This window comes from Copadichromis virginalis, linkage group LG13, assembly GCF_057382275.1.
Source record: "Copadichromis virginalis isolate Kocher_CV1m ecotype Utaka linkage group LG13, C_Virginalis_male_GT1.1, whole genome shotgun sequence".
Lineage (NCBI taxonomy): Eukaryota > Metazoa > Chordata > Actinopteri > Cichliformes > Cichlidae > Copadichromis > Copadichromis virginalis.
In genome coordinates this window covers 32,326,719-32,341,579 of record NC_140630.1, presented here as the reverse complement: position 1 = coordinate 32,341,579, position 14,861 = coordinate 32,326,719, and the positions used below count along the sequence as shown (strand labels likewise).

Below are 14,861 nucleotides of genomic sequence, written 5' to 3'. Positions count from 1 at the left end.
TTCCCTGACACACCGAGGGGATCTGGTTAATTAAAGCTCAAGTTACCAGTTGTTTTACTTGTTAAATAGGATATTTGTATTAATCTTTCCACTATTTATTCACAAATATTTTTGTCTGCAGCACTGACTTCCAGAAGAATAACCCTGTGCACAAACTAACAGAAGAAGAACTCCTGGCCTTCACGTCTGTAAGTCATTGTTTACTTTTTTATGACCAGCATTGTAAGTTTTCCCTGTAATACTAAAGAGAAATGACTTTGGTAGTATGCCTTGCCTTTTTTAACCCAGCCGACACATACACTCCTCTGATTAACAGTGAAACTTAGAATTAACAAAATGAAAAATAATGCAGCAGTGTATAAATCACTATTTGGGCCTCATTCATCTTGCTTATACAGGCAATAAATAAGATATGTACAACCAGACTTGCAGTTAGATTGGTAAACATCCTAAATGTAAGTTTTTCAGCAGAGTGCTGAAAATATCGTCGTACCAGCAAATTGAAGTGGACATACAAACATAAGCCACAATACAAAAATGATGAAATGGCTCACCCAAAGGTGAGCAGTAAGAAAGCTGAGCTCATGTTGAGGGAAACGTAACCATAAATCTTTAGGGACACTCCCAAAAACAACCAGTAATTTTTATGAAGGCAATTCCTGAAAACTTTAATGGAACTTTTTGTAGTGGCAGACAAACTGTAGTGGGACCACTACTACGATTTTATCGTTATGATGATGTTAGTTGGAAGATATAATTACACGCTAATCAATGTATATTCATGAGTACAACATAATTGTTTAATTAAATAACCTAAAAATCCCTTTTTAAATAAAGCTGTATTTGAGATGAATATTGTCACCATAATTCACTCTGGAGAGCATGCACGTCTTCAAAACTTCAAACCTTAGCTTTGCTGTAATTATTTGGTTAGCCACTAGGATGCACTTTAAATTTGTACTTGGCAAAAAGAAGCAACAAATACTGTACTGGTGGGATTATTGAATAGTTCAGTGTGTCCTACTAGTTGTTCTGGCTTGCTTAAGCCTGATAATAACGCTTTTGTTTCCTTTCATGAGGTCTTGGAACACATTAGATTTGATTGTTAAAATGACACATTGTCACATTCTCACCACTGGTCCTAATATAATGATTCAGTCTTTGTCACTATGGCTGTAAATTGACACAGCACTGTTATTTACACTTAGGATATGAGTGGTTGTAACTTTTTGAGCTCATGATATGTAAGACTTTGTTTTGCAAAGAAAGTAAATTGGAAATACTAGAAAGAAGAGTATGTGGCAGTCAAAGTCAGATCAGAACAGCTGCTCTGTATTTCTTTGAAAAATGTTAATTACTTTGTCCTGTACCTACATTTTTAATCCTGGTGCATTACCTGAAATCCTAACAAGATAAGGCAATATGCAAGTCTGCGTGTCCATGTTTATTGGTGCTATCCAATTGGAAACAAATATATTTGTGGGTACATTTGTACTATGCCAGTGGTTATTCTCTGTTCATCACTTTTCTTTGAAGTTGAGCAGTAGTTATTATGAAGCCAGCTGTGTATACAAAATAAGATGGCAGCATATCTGCGTTGGCTGGAAATGCTGCTGCAAGCAGCTGCTGGCTCTGTGGGCAGGCATCTTCCCAGCCTACATGTAGATCCAGGAATCTGCAGGCTGGTTAGATGGTTGTCACATGTCTGGCTGTCTTCGTCGATACCTGAATCCTATCACCTTACTAGAAGAACATCTCTCAGCACTGCTAATGTGTCAGTTATTACAGGAGCTTTTCGCCCATGATTTGAGTGTAACAGGGAATATTACAGGCACTAATAATAAGCTGCACAAAAATCAACCGAGTTGTTTCATCTCTGCAGTGAAACTTTGAATTCATTCTAGAGAGAAGCTTATGAGACTTTGGCAGCTTGTGTAGGGTTCAGGCAGCAGTATCACAGGGATTGATGATGCACCTCAGCAAACTACCAGCTGCTGGAAACCCAACAAAGAGGATTTAAGGATCTGACTTGTGTCTAGGTTCCAGTTAGGACCATTATATCTATATCCCTTTCATCTCTGCAAACATGCTTCCTCACAGATCTCTCTGTCTGATCTCTATTTCTGCACCACTCGTACATCAGAACACTGCATAGTAAATATGTCAGGTTTTTTTTATTATTTTTTTAAGAAAAACAATGATCTTCAAAAACAAAAAGAGACCGTAAATGTAGCAATACGGATTTATTTATTGCCCTGGCTTTAATTCAATAAATCTGTTAATTTTGGAGAACTGTACCAAAGCACGTGTACGGTAGGTGACAAGGCTCTGCCCTACCATCCGAACAGAAATCTTTATGCAGATCGATGCGTTTGCAGGACATGAATTATGCTGGAAGAAGGGTAAATTGGCCTGACTCCCTTTGCAACTGAAGAAGGTGAAAGCCTGGCCCACAATAAGAGTTCATGGTATTCTGCAGTTAATGAATAAATTGAACCTCATCTCAGGGTTGCAGTAAAAACTCACACAGGTCTTATTCCCATGTGACACAGCCTGATGTCTCCTCTCACATCCAGATGTTTGTTCAGCCCCAGTCTACTCTTTGCAGCATTACACACTGTCCTAAATGCCTCTCACATTAACTCAGTTTTGATCACCATACTCAGTACCTACAAAAATAAATACATAAATTTAGTATAAGTATAACCTGCTCCCAAGCAAACCTGTCTCCTCATAACAGAGTCTCAGTTTCTTGTCGACAGCTGTCTGCTGTATTGAATCTGTCCCTATCGGACTTCATCAGTCTCTCAAATTGTTGTATTGTAATTTTGACCCCCTCTTCATTTCATTGTGGGTATTTGTTTATGCACAATAGGAGTGAATGATATGTAGTAATGATATGCAACAAGGACACTGCTTTCAGTTTGTACGCATCTTTAAGGTTCTAAAAAGCATCGAGTTTGGACGGGTTTTACTACTTGTAATTATGAAGTATGCAACATTTTTTCTAAGCTTTTTTTCTGTTACTCCAAAGCATTCAGTCAAACATAACAGAAAATAATCAATATAATAAGTGGATTTAGTCGTCACCATCAAAACTTCCTCTGTCTTCTCGTTGCTGTTAAGAAACACCCATTTGCGTCAGGAGCGACATGACAAACGCTTTGGATGCTTTATCGTTTGATTTTTTTTTTTAATTGCTCAACGATTGATGTTGGTAGAGGAATAACTGCATAATTAGGACAATTTACTGTTGCATTAATGACTCCAGCAAGACTTGCTAAGCATCCACAAAGATCATTAGTGTTTGTTTATCTCACCTCGAACCATGTATCTCTTTTATCACGCATTTCCATTGTCATAAATATACAGTGTGTAGAAAGTTACTGTTGTATAACTTGTTCTGATTAAAGATGAGTCGAGACATGAATTCAGATGAAAAGCTTCAGTCGTCTCTCTCTGACATCTACCTACCAGTAAATCTGCTGAACACACCCTCCCCGCTTTCCCTTTAATCAGCTCATCTAAAGCTAAACCACTAAGCTGTGCCAGCTATTATACAGCAGATTATCACCACAGCACACAGATAAAGACTTTGTGGCTGTAATAGGTTTTAATAATTAGGTGTTCTCACTAAAGCTTGCTGCTTGATTTCCCACTACAGTGCACAGCAGACAGGCGAGCCCTGTGCTTATTTCAGCTACAGAAGAAGAGGAAAAAGAAAGTTACTCTTGTGTGCATTTCCACAGTGCTGCGGTACAACCGCAACGCCAAATAATTTGGGAATTAAAATGTTTTTTAAAACGGCAACAATTTGCAGAACATATATATTCTATAATAGAGCATTAGAAATATATTAAATGTTTAAAATGTGTTAAGTTTGAGAGGTGTTCAGATGTAAGTAGGTTAACTGACAACAGGTCACTGACGTGTTTGCAGTTTAGAGAGGCTGTATTTATGAATGAGCAGAAGAACCTGTATCTACAGATTGGGAATTCATTTCAGAATGTCATTCAACATAATAAAGAAGACTTTAAATTTTTATGTCATCATATATGATAGATCATCAGATATTCAGAGTGTCTGTATTAAAAAAATAAATAAATGAGAATATCTAAAAATCAGTGGCTGCCCATGATCTTTGGGTCCTCAGGCAGCACTGCATTAGGAAGAAAAACATCATCCTGCTATGCAGACACTGCATGTGTTCACGAACCCTTCCAGAAGGTATCGTCTGTGCCATCCAAAAGCTCTATCATGCAAATAACAAACCAGATGTGAACATGATCCAGAAATGCTGCCCTCTTCTCTGGGCCAAAGCTCGAAGTAACACATGCTCCCATCTGGGGAAGGCCTTGCATATTTAATCAATACAATGCTAAACACAGCATCTATAACAACATCATGGCTTCATAGTAAAAGAGTCTGACTGCTGAACTGGCTTAACTGCACCAAACCATTTGGGCATCATGAAATAAAAAAGCGCCGTGAGACGACCCAGGATTGTTGAGCAGGTAAAATCTTTCGTCAGACTAGAATCTGACAACATTTCAGAGCAGCTGCTGGAAAGCTTTTATAAAAAGAAGGTATTTTTCCAATAATGGTAAACTCTCTCAGTTCAAATGTTTGGTATGGTTTCGGTCTTCTATTGTAAGGGAAAATGTGTTTACGAGATTTGCAGATCATTGCATTCTGTTTCAATTAATTTATTTTTTAAAATTTGTTAATTTATTCATATATTCATAAATACTAATGACGTACTAATTTTGAAGGATAGCGTGGTGTGTTCAGATTTTTCTGGATTACTTTGTACTTCTATTGTGTTACAGACTTTATTAACAGCATATAGCTGCTAACTGTACCTCTGACTGTTAACAGGTGGGCTTTTTTATGTTGAGATTATAATGTCTAAAATCTATGCAAATATAGACGAAAGGTATGCACCGAAATATTTAGTGTTCATGGAGAGCAGCTCTTATTTTATGATGGTGCTGAACATGAGCTTCTAAGTCTTGCTTAGAAATCATCATATTTCATTAAGTTTTAGTCTTCTTAGAATCTCACTCTGTACATCCATCTGATTCAGTAACTAACTTTTAATGCTAAGTAAGTGCCAAAAAAATACAAGTCAAAAATGGCACTCAAAAGAGAATAGCACCATTAATACTCACACAGTGTGGACTGGATTAAAATCACAGACCATGTAATAATAAAGTCCTTCCACTTTCCAACAGAGAAATAAATCTTGTCCAAAAGAAGCTTGGATGGCAGCTTCGAATATAGACTGATTAATTACACAATAAATTTTCAAGTATTGATTGAATTACTCCATTTTTTTTTTTTTTAAAGCTTTTTATTCTTCAGTTTTCCTGTCACTGTTTCCTACTTGAAACATTAATCAAGATATGGAACAAGTTTAATCTTGAACTGTTTGTAAAATTCATTCCCTAACCCATCTGGGCCTGGACTCTTACCATTTTTTAATAAACCAATAGATTTAATAATTTCTTCCTTTGAAATCTTGGCATTCAAAATCTTGCGACCCACCTGATCTAACACAGGGAGGTCACACTTATCTAAAAAGTCCTGCATATCTTTAGGCCCTGCAGTGGAATAGAGAGATTCATAAAACTGTCTAAAGTTATCATTAATGTCTTTATGTGATGTAACCAGGTTTCCATTGCGTGATCTAATTTTGTGAATCATTCTGTTAGTTGTTAGCTGTTAACTAACAGGGCTAGTTGTTAGCTAGCCCTGTTAGCTAACAACTTATGTTAGCTAGACAGCCACATAAGTTGTTAGCTGTCTAGCTAACAACTTATGTGGCTTGTCCCCAAATTCAAAGTACTTCTGTCTTACAAAGGTGAACACTCTATTAATGTTGCTGGTTAGTATTTGATTTAGTTCATATTTTAGTGCACAAATAGTGTTGTACTTATCTAAAGAGGGAGCCCTTGCATTATTGGCGTCCAAATCGTGGATCATTTTCTTCTAATTTTAACTGTTCTAGTTTATTATTTTTATTCTGTGAGGCCTGATATGATATTATGCACCCCCTGATATAGGCTTTAAACGTTTCCTATAATATATCAGGTGAGATTTCGGCATTATCGTTTATATCGAAAAATAAAGAGGTCTGAGAGTTTATATACTGTTGAAATTTTAAATCGCTCAGTAGTTGTGGGTCAAATCTCCAATTCCTATATGCTTTTGTGAAGTTGCTAAGTGCAAAGGAGCAGGTGACAGGGCAATGATCAGAGATAATAATATTGTGATAGGTTATGTTACGAACAAGGGAGAGCATTTCTCCATCTACCAGAAAATAGTCAATCCTTGAATAAACGTTATGTGCAGAAGAGTGGAAAGAATACTCTACCTGATGGATTTAAAGTTCTCCACACATCACAAATATTCATATTGTTCATATATGTTTTAATAAAATTGCTACCTTTACACAATGTGTTTTTTTTTTTTTTTTTTTTTTTCTTTTTGGAGAGGGATTTATCTAAGTATGGGTCTAACACTAAATCAAAATCACCTCCAATTATTAAATTATTATTAGGTATATCCGGAATTAAGCTGAAAACCTTTCTATAAAACTCTGGGTCATCATGGTTAGGTCCATAAATGTTCAGTAGAATAATTGGAATGGTGTGCAGCTCCCCGGTCACTAATACATATCTACCATTCTTATCAGCTATAGTGGAAGTGTGCCTGAACGGAGTATCTTTCTTAATTAATATAGCTACCCCTCTGGTTTTAGCAGAAAATGTTGAGTAATACACCTGATTAATCCATCTACACCCAAGTTTATTATGAGCAGCATTTTTCAGATGAGTTTCTTGTAAAAAGATAATATCCGCTTTAAGAGATTTCAAGTGTGATAACACTTTGCCTCTCTTAACAGGCTCATTTACACCTTTAACATTCCATGTACAAAAGGTCAGATCCACACTCTTTTCATTTCCATTTCCATTGTCTTGCATTTGAATAAATTAAGGCGGCTTAATTCTGGTGCTCTCCATACTTCTGCAGTCAAGATATGGGCCCCAACCCTCACCCCCCACCGCCCTCCCCATGTATAACCATAACAAAACAAACTCGTAAGCAGTGCATCCCCGCCCATACAGTCCCAACTGAAAATAAAAACAAAAACAAAAGATCTGAAGGGATGCGGTAACAAAAACTAAGCTTACCAAAATACTACTTGATTAATAAGATTGCAATTAGACCTAAAGTTCAGGTTCCACCAGAATAATATAGTATATGCTGTAAAGGTCAAAAAGGTGAACCTATTATTGTTTATGTAGCACACTGTGCATTCACAGTGCATTCAATTATGACTGTACTTTTGTTTCTGCAGCATGGCTCAGTGCAAGGCAGCTTTTGGAGAATATTCTAAACTGGAATGATACTGGGACAATACTTGCACAGACTGAAAAACCTAAAAGCAAAGAGATCTTTTTTGGGTTTAGCTGCCAAACTATATACTGATGTCTAATCTTCACTTTGATCATCGTCTAGTTTAATACTTACACCCAGAATCAGAAGCGAGATCCATCTGTGACAACCTTTAAAGTTGTGCACATTTATATACACAACATGTAACAGTAATAACTTGAATACTAGAGGAACAAATATTGTATAATCCACTTTATTTTGAAACAGACCAACACAGATCAGTTTATAGTTTACAATTCAATCCCTGTCTTATCTATTTTAGTAGTGCATATGGATGCATTCTGAGCTTATTATTAAAGCTGCAGAATTTGATAAGGAAAAAAAAGACAATTCTGACCTAATAATGTTAGGTTATTAATGTTATTATTTGTCTCTGTACTGTTTTATACTGTTTATACTAAAATCATGAGTACTATACTTCATTTGTCATCTGTAAGCTATGATTTTTGGGGCAAAGCATCCTTTAACTTATGCTTGTGTTTAAAAGAAAACTTGGTTATGCATCAATTTACTTCTTGTTCAGAAGGATGTCGGTAATTTGAAGTGCTGAATGAGTGTGTCATGTTCCATATTCACCAATAAATAAAACACACACACACAGATTTGTTAATACAACAATCTTTGTATTGTCAGGTATATAAAGCTCTTGTATAGTTCTATGTTTGTGGGAAGGTAATGCCAGGTTTGCTTTTTCATTTGCTTCTTTTTTGTGTAATGTAATTGGTTTTATGGACTATGAATCTGGATTGATCTGCTTGCGTTTGCTTTTAAGGGTTTAATAGTTAGTAGAAAATAAAGAAAAATACTTTTTACGTACAAGTCACGTTTCATTCGGCCATACATACTTAAATGCATCCCTTCAATTCTATCCTTCGGACCTTTGGATTGAGCCACCTTCTGATTAGAGGATGAGGCACTATTTCCTGAGCTCCTTGGCTTTTGTCACCAGAATGATACTGTTGTTGCACACAATCATGTGTTCCTTGATGATGTGAATAAAGTGTTATCTTTGACCCTCTATTTTTCTTTTATTGTTCCGCAGTGTGTTTTGTCCGAACCCAAGTTTTGGCCAGTGCAAGTGTCAGCACTTTGCCTCAGGACGAAACTGGAAAAAGGAAAATCCCGATGTGTAGAAAGAGCCATGATGCAAACCCAGGTAAATATCTACTCGGGGAGGAAGGTCAAAATAAACAGAAAGCAGAGTGTGTGCAAGCGTCTGCCTGCCTTAATCAATCCAGCTTATTGTAGAAATGGCCATACAAGTCGCCCTGTTGAAATAAGATTCAGAGTCTCTTCCAGCACCACCACCTATCACACCATATGTCAAAAATAATGCCAGTCACTGCTATACAGACCCTTTCCAAAAAATTAAAATATCACAGAAAAGTTTATTTATTTCCAAAATTCCATTTAAAACGTTAAACTTTCATACATTTTGATTCAGGGCCCACAACTTAAACGATTTCAAGTACTTAGTTGTTTATTTGTACATCATTTGGGCTTCCTGCTCATAAAACCCACAAAAACAGGATTTCAAAAAATTAGAATACTGTGAAGACATCACCATTTACTTCTCAGTTTTTGCAGAAAGAAAAGATAGAAATTAGGATCACATCAAATCAATCAAAATGTTTGACTTATAATTTTGAAAGTACATCTTCAATACTTGGTTGGGAATCCCTTTGCGTTAATCATTACCTCGATGCGCCGTGGCATTGAGGCAATCAGCCTGTGGCATTGCCCGGTAGTTATGGAAGCCCAGATTTCCTTGATGCTTGCTGTCAGCTCTTCTTTGTTTTTGGGTCTGGTGGACCTCATTTCCCTCTTGATACCCCATATATTCTCAATGGGGTTTAGGTCTGGTGAGTTGGCTGGCCAGTCAAGCACTGTGATGGCATGGCCAGCAAACCAAGTTTTGGTGTTTCTGGCGGTATGGACAGGGGCCAGGTACTGCTGGAAGATGAAATCTGCATCTCCATACAGATCCTGAGCAGAAGGAATCATGAAGCCCTGTAAAACATTCTGGTAGACTGTTGCGGTGACCTTGGATTTAAGAAAGCAGAGTTTACCAACACCTGCACTGGACATTGCACCCCAAATCATAACTGACTGCGGATATTTCACTCTGGACCTCAAGCAGCTTGGGTTCTGTTCCTCACCTGTCTTCCTCCAAACACTTGGACCTTGATTCCCGAATGAAAGGCACTCTTTATTTTCATCGGAAAAGAGGACCTTTGACCACTGGCTAACAGTCCAGTCTATCTTCTCCTTGTCCCAGTTGAGTCGCTTCCGACGTTGGCTCAGACTCAGAAGTGGTTTTGAAGCTTTGACTCCTGCCTCGTTTCACTCTTTCTGGATCTCTGCCAGATTCTTGAATCTTCTGTCTGCCTGTTTTCGTGGGTTTCATGAGCTCTAAGCTCAAATTATGTACAAATAAACAACTAAGTACTTGAAATCGTTTAAGTTGTGGGCCCTGAATCTATCATCTATGAAAGTTTAATGTTTTGAATGGAATTATGGAAATAAATAAACTTTTCCATGATATTCACATTTTTTGGAAAGGGTCTGTAAGTACAAACATTCCACCTCCAGTCCCAAGGAGGCAGACGGGGACATGAATCGTCTTGGAATTGGTAAAAACATTGTTCTTGTGACTTGTTTATTTTGGATAGTTTGTATTGTAACTGCATCTATCAGAAAAATGAATGTCATTCCAAAAACGTATGTAAGTTAGTAGTGTGCTACCTGCTGTCAGGAGATAACACCTGGTAACAGTCGTCTGAGTCATGATTTTTGATTGACTCACAATCAGCTGCACATCTGGAATGATGAGTCTGCTCATCATGGGCTATGCAATGAGCTGTCAATAACAGAAATAATTTCCAATCAGCAAAGAGCAGAAATCTGCACCTGTAGTGGGCACAGGGCACTGGAGCAAAACTGGAGAATAGAAAACTGCAAACATGGATTAATGAACCCGTATTTCTGATATCCAAAATTGAGGCTCCATGAATTCATGGAGAAAGTCCAGGCTGCTGCTGTGATATGTTGAATGTTTTCTTGCCATTCTTCATACACCTAAATAATAACAAATCACTGGTTGAATCTCAATTCGTCAGTTTTTTGTGTGCTGTATTCACTTGGTTGTGGGCAGAGTGCAGCATCTTCTAAAGGCTTGTTTCATAAATGTGACAGTGGATATAAGTGGCCTCTTTGGTCACCTGATCACCTTTGGGGAGTGGTATGTTAGTGAAAACCATAGCAGGAAAATCAAAGGCCAGGTTTTCCACAGTACTCTGCGGATGCACATGCTTTCCTTATCTGCCCTGCCCAGATTTGGATAATTAAATCACAGCCCATTAAAAAAAGTTAATAATCATAAAGGTTTATCAAAGTTCAATTATCTAATTGAACTTTGAGTATTAATCTGAACTGCTTGAAATGAAGGAAGCTAGTTTTCTTGTTTTGTTTTTGAAGACAATTCGCGTATCATGGCAGAAGCTTCTAGAAGTTCTGCAGCCTTGATTTCATGAGTGGTTTTTGCTCTAGTGCAAGTCCATCCAAGGATACTGTTTGTTGCTGTGTTTTCATTTTGTGTGTAATCGTATCTGCCCATCTGTGAATGGTTTCGCCATCATGTTACAGAATAAGAAAATTAGTGTGACCACAAACAAAGTTAAGAGCCGCAGAGCTCTGCAGACTCACAGTCCCAGTGAGTTATTGAGTAACCTTGTTCTTTTTCTCTCCAAACAACCCTGAGCAAAAACCAAACCATTAATGCTGCACAGCTCCAAATGTTACTGTGGATGTTGATCAATAACATCCCTGAAAGAGTGAGCACAAGGTGCATTATGGGTTTATTAAAAAAAAAAAAAGCCGCAAACGGAGGACTCGAGGACATAGTTTGCAGACAAGTCTTCCTTACAGAAGTAAAACGAGGCTGTTTTAGCTGCCACAGCCTGGGCTGGTAGAGAGTAAAGTTGTAAGCAGTGAATGTCATTTTTTAAGATGTATTTTGTGATTTTGTGTAGTTGGATTGGTTTCCTATAAAGGTCTCAAGCTTATTGAGCAAATAAAATGCACTTGGTTTCTATTTCATTCTATATGATGACATGCATCTAAATCAATTTGGCATGTAGTGTTGTTCTACGTTGTTTTGCTTGATTTTGGATAAATAATTCCAGTTCTCAAGATAAGGATCATCCATCAGTCTGCCCATCAGTCCGCTCTGAGATAATTTCTCTTTGAAAGCAGGCTAACAGGGTCTCTCAGATAAAATGGTTTTTGGCTTTTTTATGGAGGATCCTGGATGAGAGAGAAATGATCTCTCCAGAAGGTTATGGGACTACCCTTAGAGGCTCCTGACTGTTCGGTCTGCCTCCTACAAAGTGAAGAATCCACAAAGCATCCTGATCAGATGCCTTGACCTCCTCAGCTGTTTCTATCAGTGCAAAGCGGCAGTAGCTGTACTCCCTCCAAATGTGCGAGCTCCTCATCCTGCCTCTAAAGGCTGAGCCCAGGGAGCTTATTTTGACAGCTTTTATCCACAGCCTCATCCTTTTGGCCACTACGCAGAGCTTAAGAACATAACTGAGAGTTGGAACGTAGATCAAGCGGTAAATTGAGGGCTTCGTGTTCTAGCTCATGTTTATCTGTACCACAATGTCCTCATCACAGCAGATGCTGTGCTTCAACTCCCTCGGATGGGGCAGCAACTCTCCCACAACCCAAAACGAGCAATCAATTATTTAATTTAATAAAGTTGGCTTTCCACTGCCATTTTCTAATTTATTAGCAACAACTCTGTGTTTACAAAAACATTCCTCTTTACTTTTGTGTTTTTTATATGGTAAATGGTAAATGGCCTGTATTTATATAGCGCTTTACTAGTCCCTAAGGACCCCAAAGCGCTTTACATATCCAGTCATCCACCCATTCACACACACATTCGCACACTGGTGATGGCAAGCTACATTGTAACCACAGCCACCCTGGGGCGCACTGACAGAGGCGAGGCTGCCGGACACTGGCGCCACCGGGCCCTCTGACCACCACCAGTAGGCAACAGGTGAAGTGTCTTGCCCAAGGACACAACGACCGAGACTGTCCGAGCCGGGGCTCGAACCGGCAACCTTCCGATTACAAGGCGAACTCCTAACTCTTGAGCCACGATCGCCCCATATGTGTACCATTGGAGATAAACCACGTTTTTTGTATGGGGGGGACATTTAAAACGTGTCTCAATGATTTTAATTTGCTCATCTGATCAGTTTTGACCCTTTGGAAAAGATGCCAAGATTCTGCAAGGATGGTGGCAGAAGGAAACCACAAAACGTGTCTGTTTGTTCCTCCTTGCATTTTATTTAATTCAAAATCATAAAAGGAGAACGAACAGCTGTAGGCTACAAGAGTTGTGTTCACTATTTGCTCTTTATCTCCATGAATGTTCCCTCTCATTGCCCATTTCATGCCTAATGACCCTGTAACCCTGTCAATGGCACAGAATATATACATATATTTGCACTGCTAGCAGTAAAGATACTGGTTACATCTTCAACTGATGGAAGTAATACTCAGTCATTTTGGGGGATGAACTCTGTTGTTACAGACTCTGCAGCACATTTTGTGGTTTCCTTCTTTATTTGAGTTTCTTTCTTTTCCAGGCAATAGTAGACCACTTTGAAGACAAGAGTTGTCCTGTGACGGAGCGCCTCAAAGTCTTTTACTGCTGCCAAGCACCACCCAGATGGGCTGTCCAGGTATTAGGTCCCTTTCTGTTTTTTTCCAAAACGTTCCGTCTGGTAAACTAAAAGGAAATTAACTAGCACTTTATTCACTTTGACTGTGAAAGTCTGTGTTTTTTAAAATTTATCATTAAAAAGATCTTTTGGACAGAGACTAATAATGTCACTGATGATACGAAACGATAATGTCTCGGTTAAGCATAGATTGAATAATTCGCATTAATGTCACATAAGTGCACCTGAGATGGAATACAATAACATTTTTGCTGTTATTTGGTCATAAACCTTGCCTTGATTGTTCTACCATAAGAAAAAGCGTCTGCTGTCCTTAAAACAAGAATTCACTAAACCGCTGACACGCCCCTTAGGCTTGCTGTTAAGGGTTTGAGAGCTACTTTCTAAATACTGTGAATGTTGTCACAGGGCTGACTTCATCCTCTTTCATTCCAGAGCTCATAGCTTGTATACTTAATGTTGTTGTTATCATACCTTGTCTTGTCCTATTCTAAATTCCTTTTTTGTTTCAAAATAAACTAAAGAAAAAGTAGAGATAACCAAAGTTATAATTAAGTTAACTCTTTAAGCATAGATAAGTGAATGGCAAATTAGATTAAAATTAATATTACATTTGGATTGAAATCAAGCGGTGTCATGCCCGTAACAGGGACAGAACAATACGACAAAAGGCCTCCAGGGCGGGGTGTAGGGGAAAAGAGCAGCTGTTCTAGTGCTTGCCCACGTGCTGCATTCTTCAAGTAGCAGCCTTGTCAAAGGTTATAATCAATAATGCTTAACTGCTGTTTGTTCTTGGCTAACAGAACGAAGAGCAATGCAACAATCAGCTCTGTTGGCTTTATCGTTGCCATTCTTTTGGCATGCTTGGAACATTTTTGGTCACCAGTAACAAATAGCTTACATCACCTTATGATTCTGGTGGGTGTACCACTAGAACACTGGTACTGGTCACTGCTGGCACAATGTTCAAAGAAAACACTAAACACAAGACAGTTCAGCTGTTATTTATAATGAAGATTCTTTGCCTTTAATAAGAATTCAAGTGCCTTAATTCTCATGGCATAGTTACATTTAACCACAAAGTCTCTTACATGACATCATCTGTTTACATAATTCAACCAAGGCAGATATCTGGTCAATAAGCCAATTTCCTCTTGGCCAGCACGTTAAGGCATTAAAATGTAATGTAGACAAATATTTATCATTGTCTGAGACAAATCTTTCCACCTCTCTGGCAGGTCATCCTTAGCTTATATAGTTCTCATGAGATCTCATACGTTTTTTTGGCTATTGAGAAATGTTTGTGATAATATTTGATTCTGCGGTCAGAGCTTCTATTCATCTGCATTTCTAATGGAGGGGCACCTCTCAGCAGCACTCTCCTAATTTAAATTCTGACTCTCTCAAGAACAAACTTTATCACCCTGAAGTTCTTCTCTGCTTACTCAGCGCATGTGACATAATTGTTATTATACTGGATTAAATTTTAAAAGAAAATCCACTCCTTGCTGCCACATTGTCTGTTAAGATTTCCAGTTTGCTAACGTACACATCCGCTCTACAGTCTTAAAGAGAACATCAGCTACTTGTAATGATATGATGATTTTATTTCATAGAGAACATGACAAAAACAGAAAAGCA

The 14,861-nt window shown here is 38.1% G+C and overlaps 1 protein-coding gene across 2 annotated transcripts in view; it reads left to right on the top strand.

Moving 5' to 3' along the window:
- Positions 1–14,861, top strand: part of ttc27 (tetratricopeptide repeat domain 27) — an 85,896-nt gene that overhangs the window by 38,046 nt on the left and 32,989 nt on the right. Inside the window, exons 9-11 of one of the 2 annotated variants that reach the window (XM_085478493.1) lie at positions 122–188; positions 8,504–8,617; positions 13,125–13,220. In XM_085478493.1, the coding sequence (XP_085334619.1) occupies positions 122–188; positions 8,504–8,617; positions 13,125–13,220 (277 nt within the window). The remainder of the gene's footprint in view (positions 1–121; positions 189–8,503; positions 8,618–13,124; positions 13,221–14,861) is intronic. The other variant, XM_085478494.1, reaches the window with a different exon arrangement.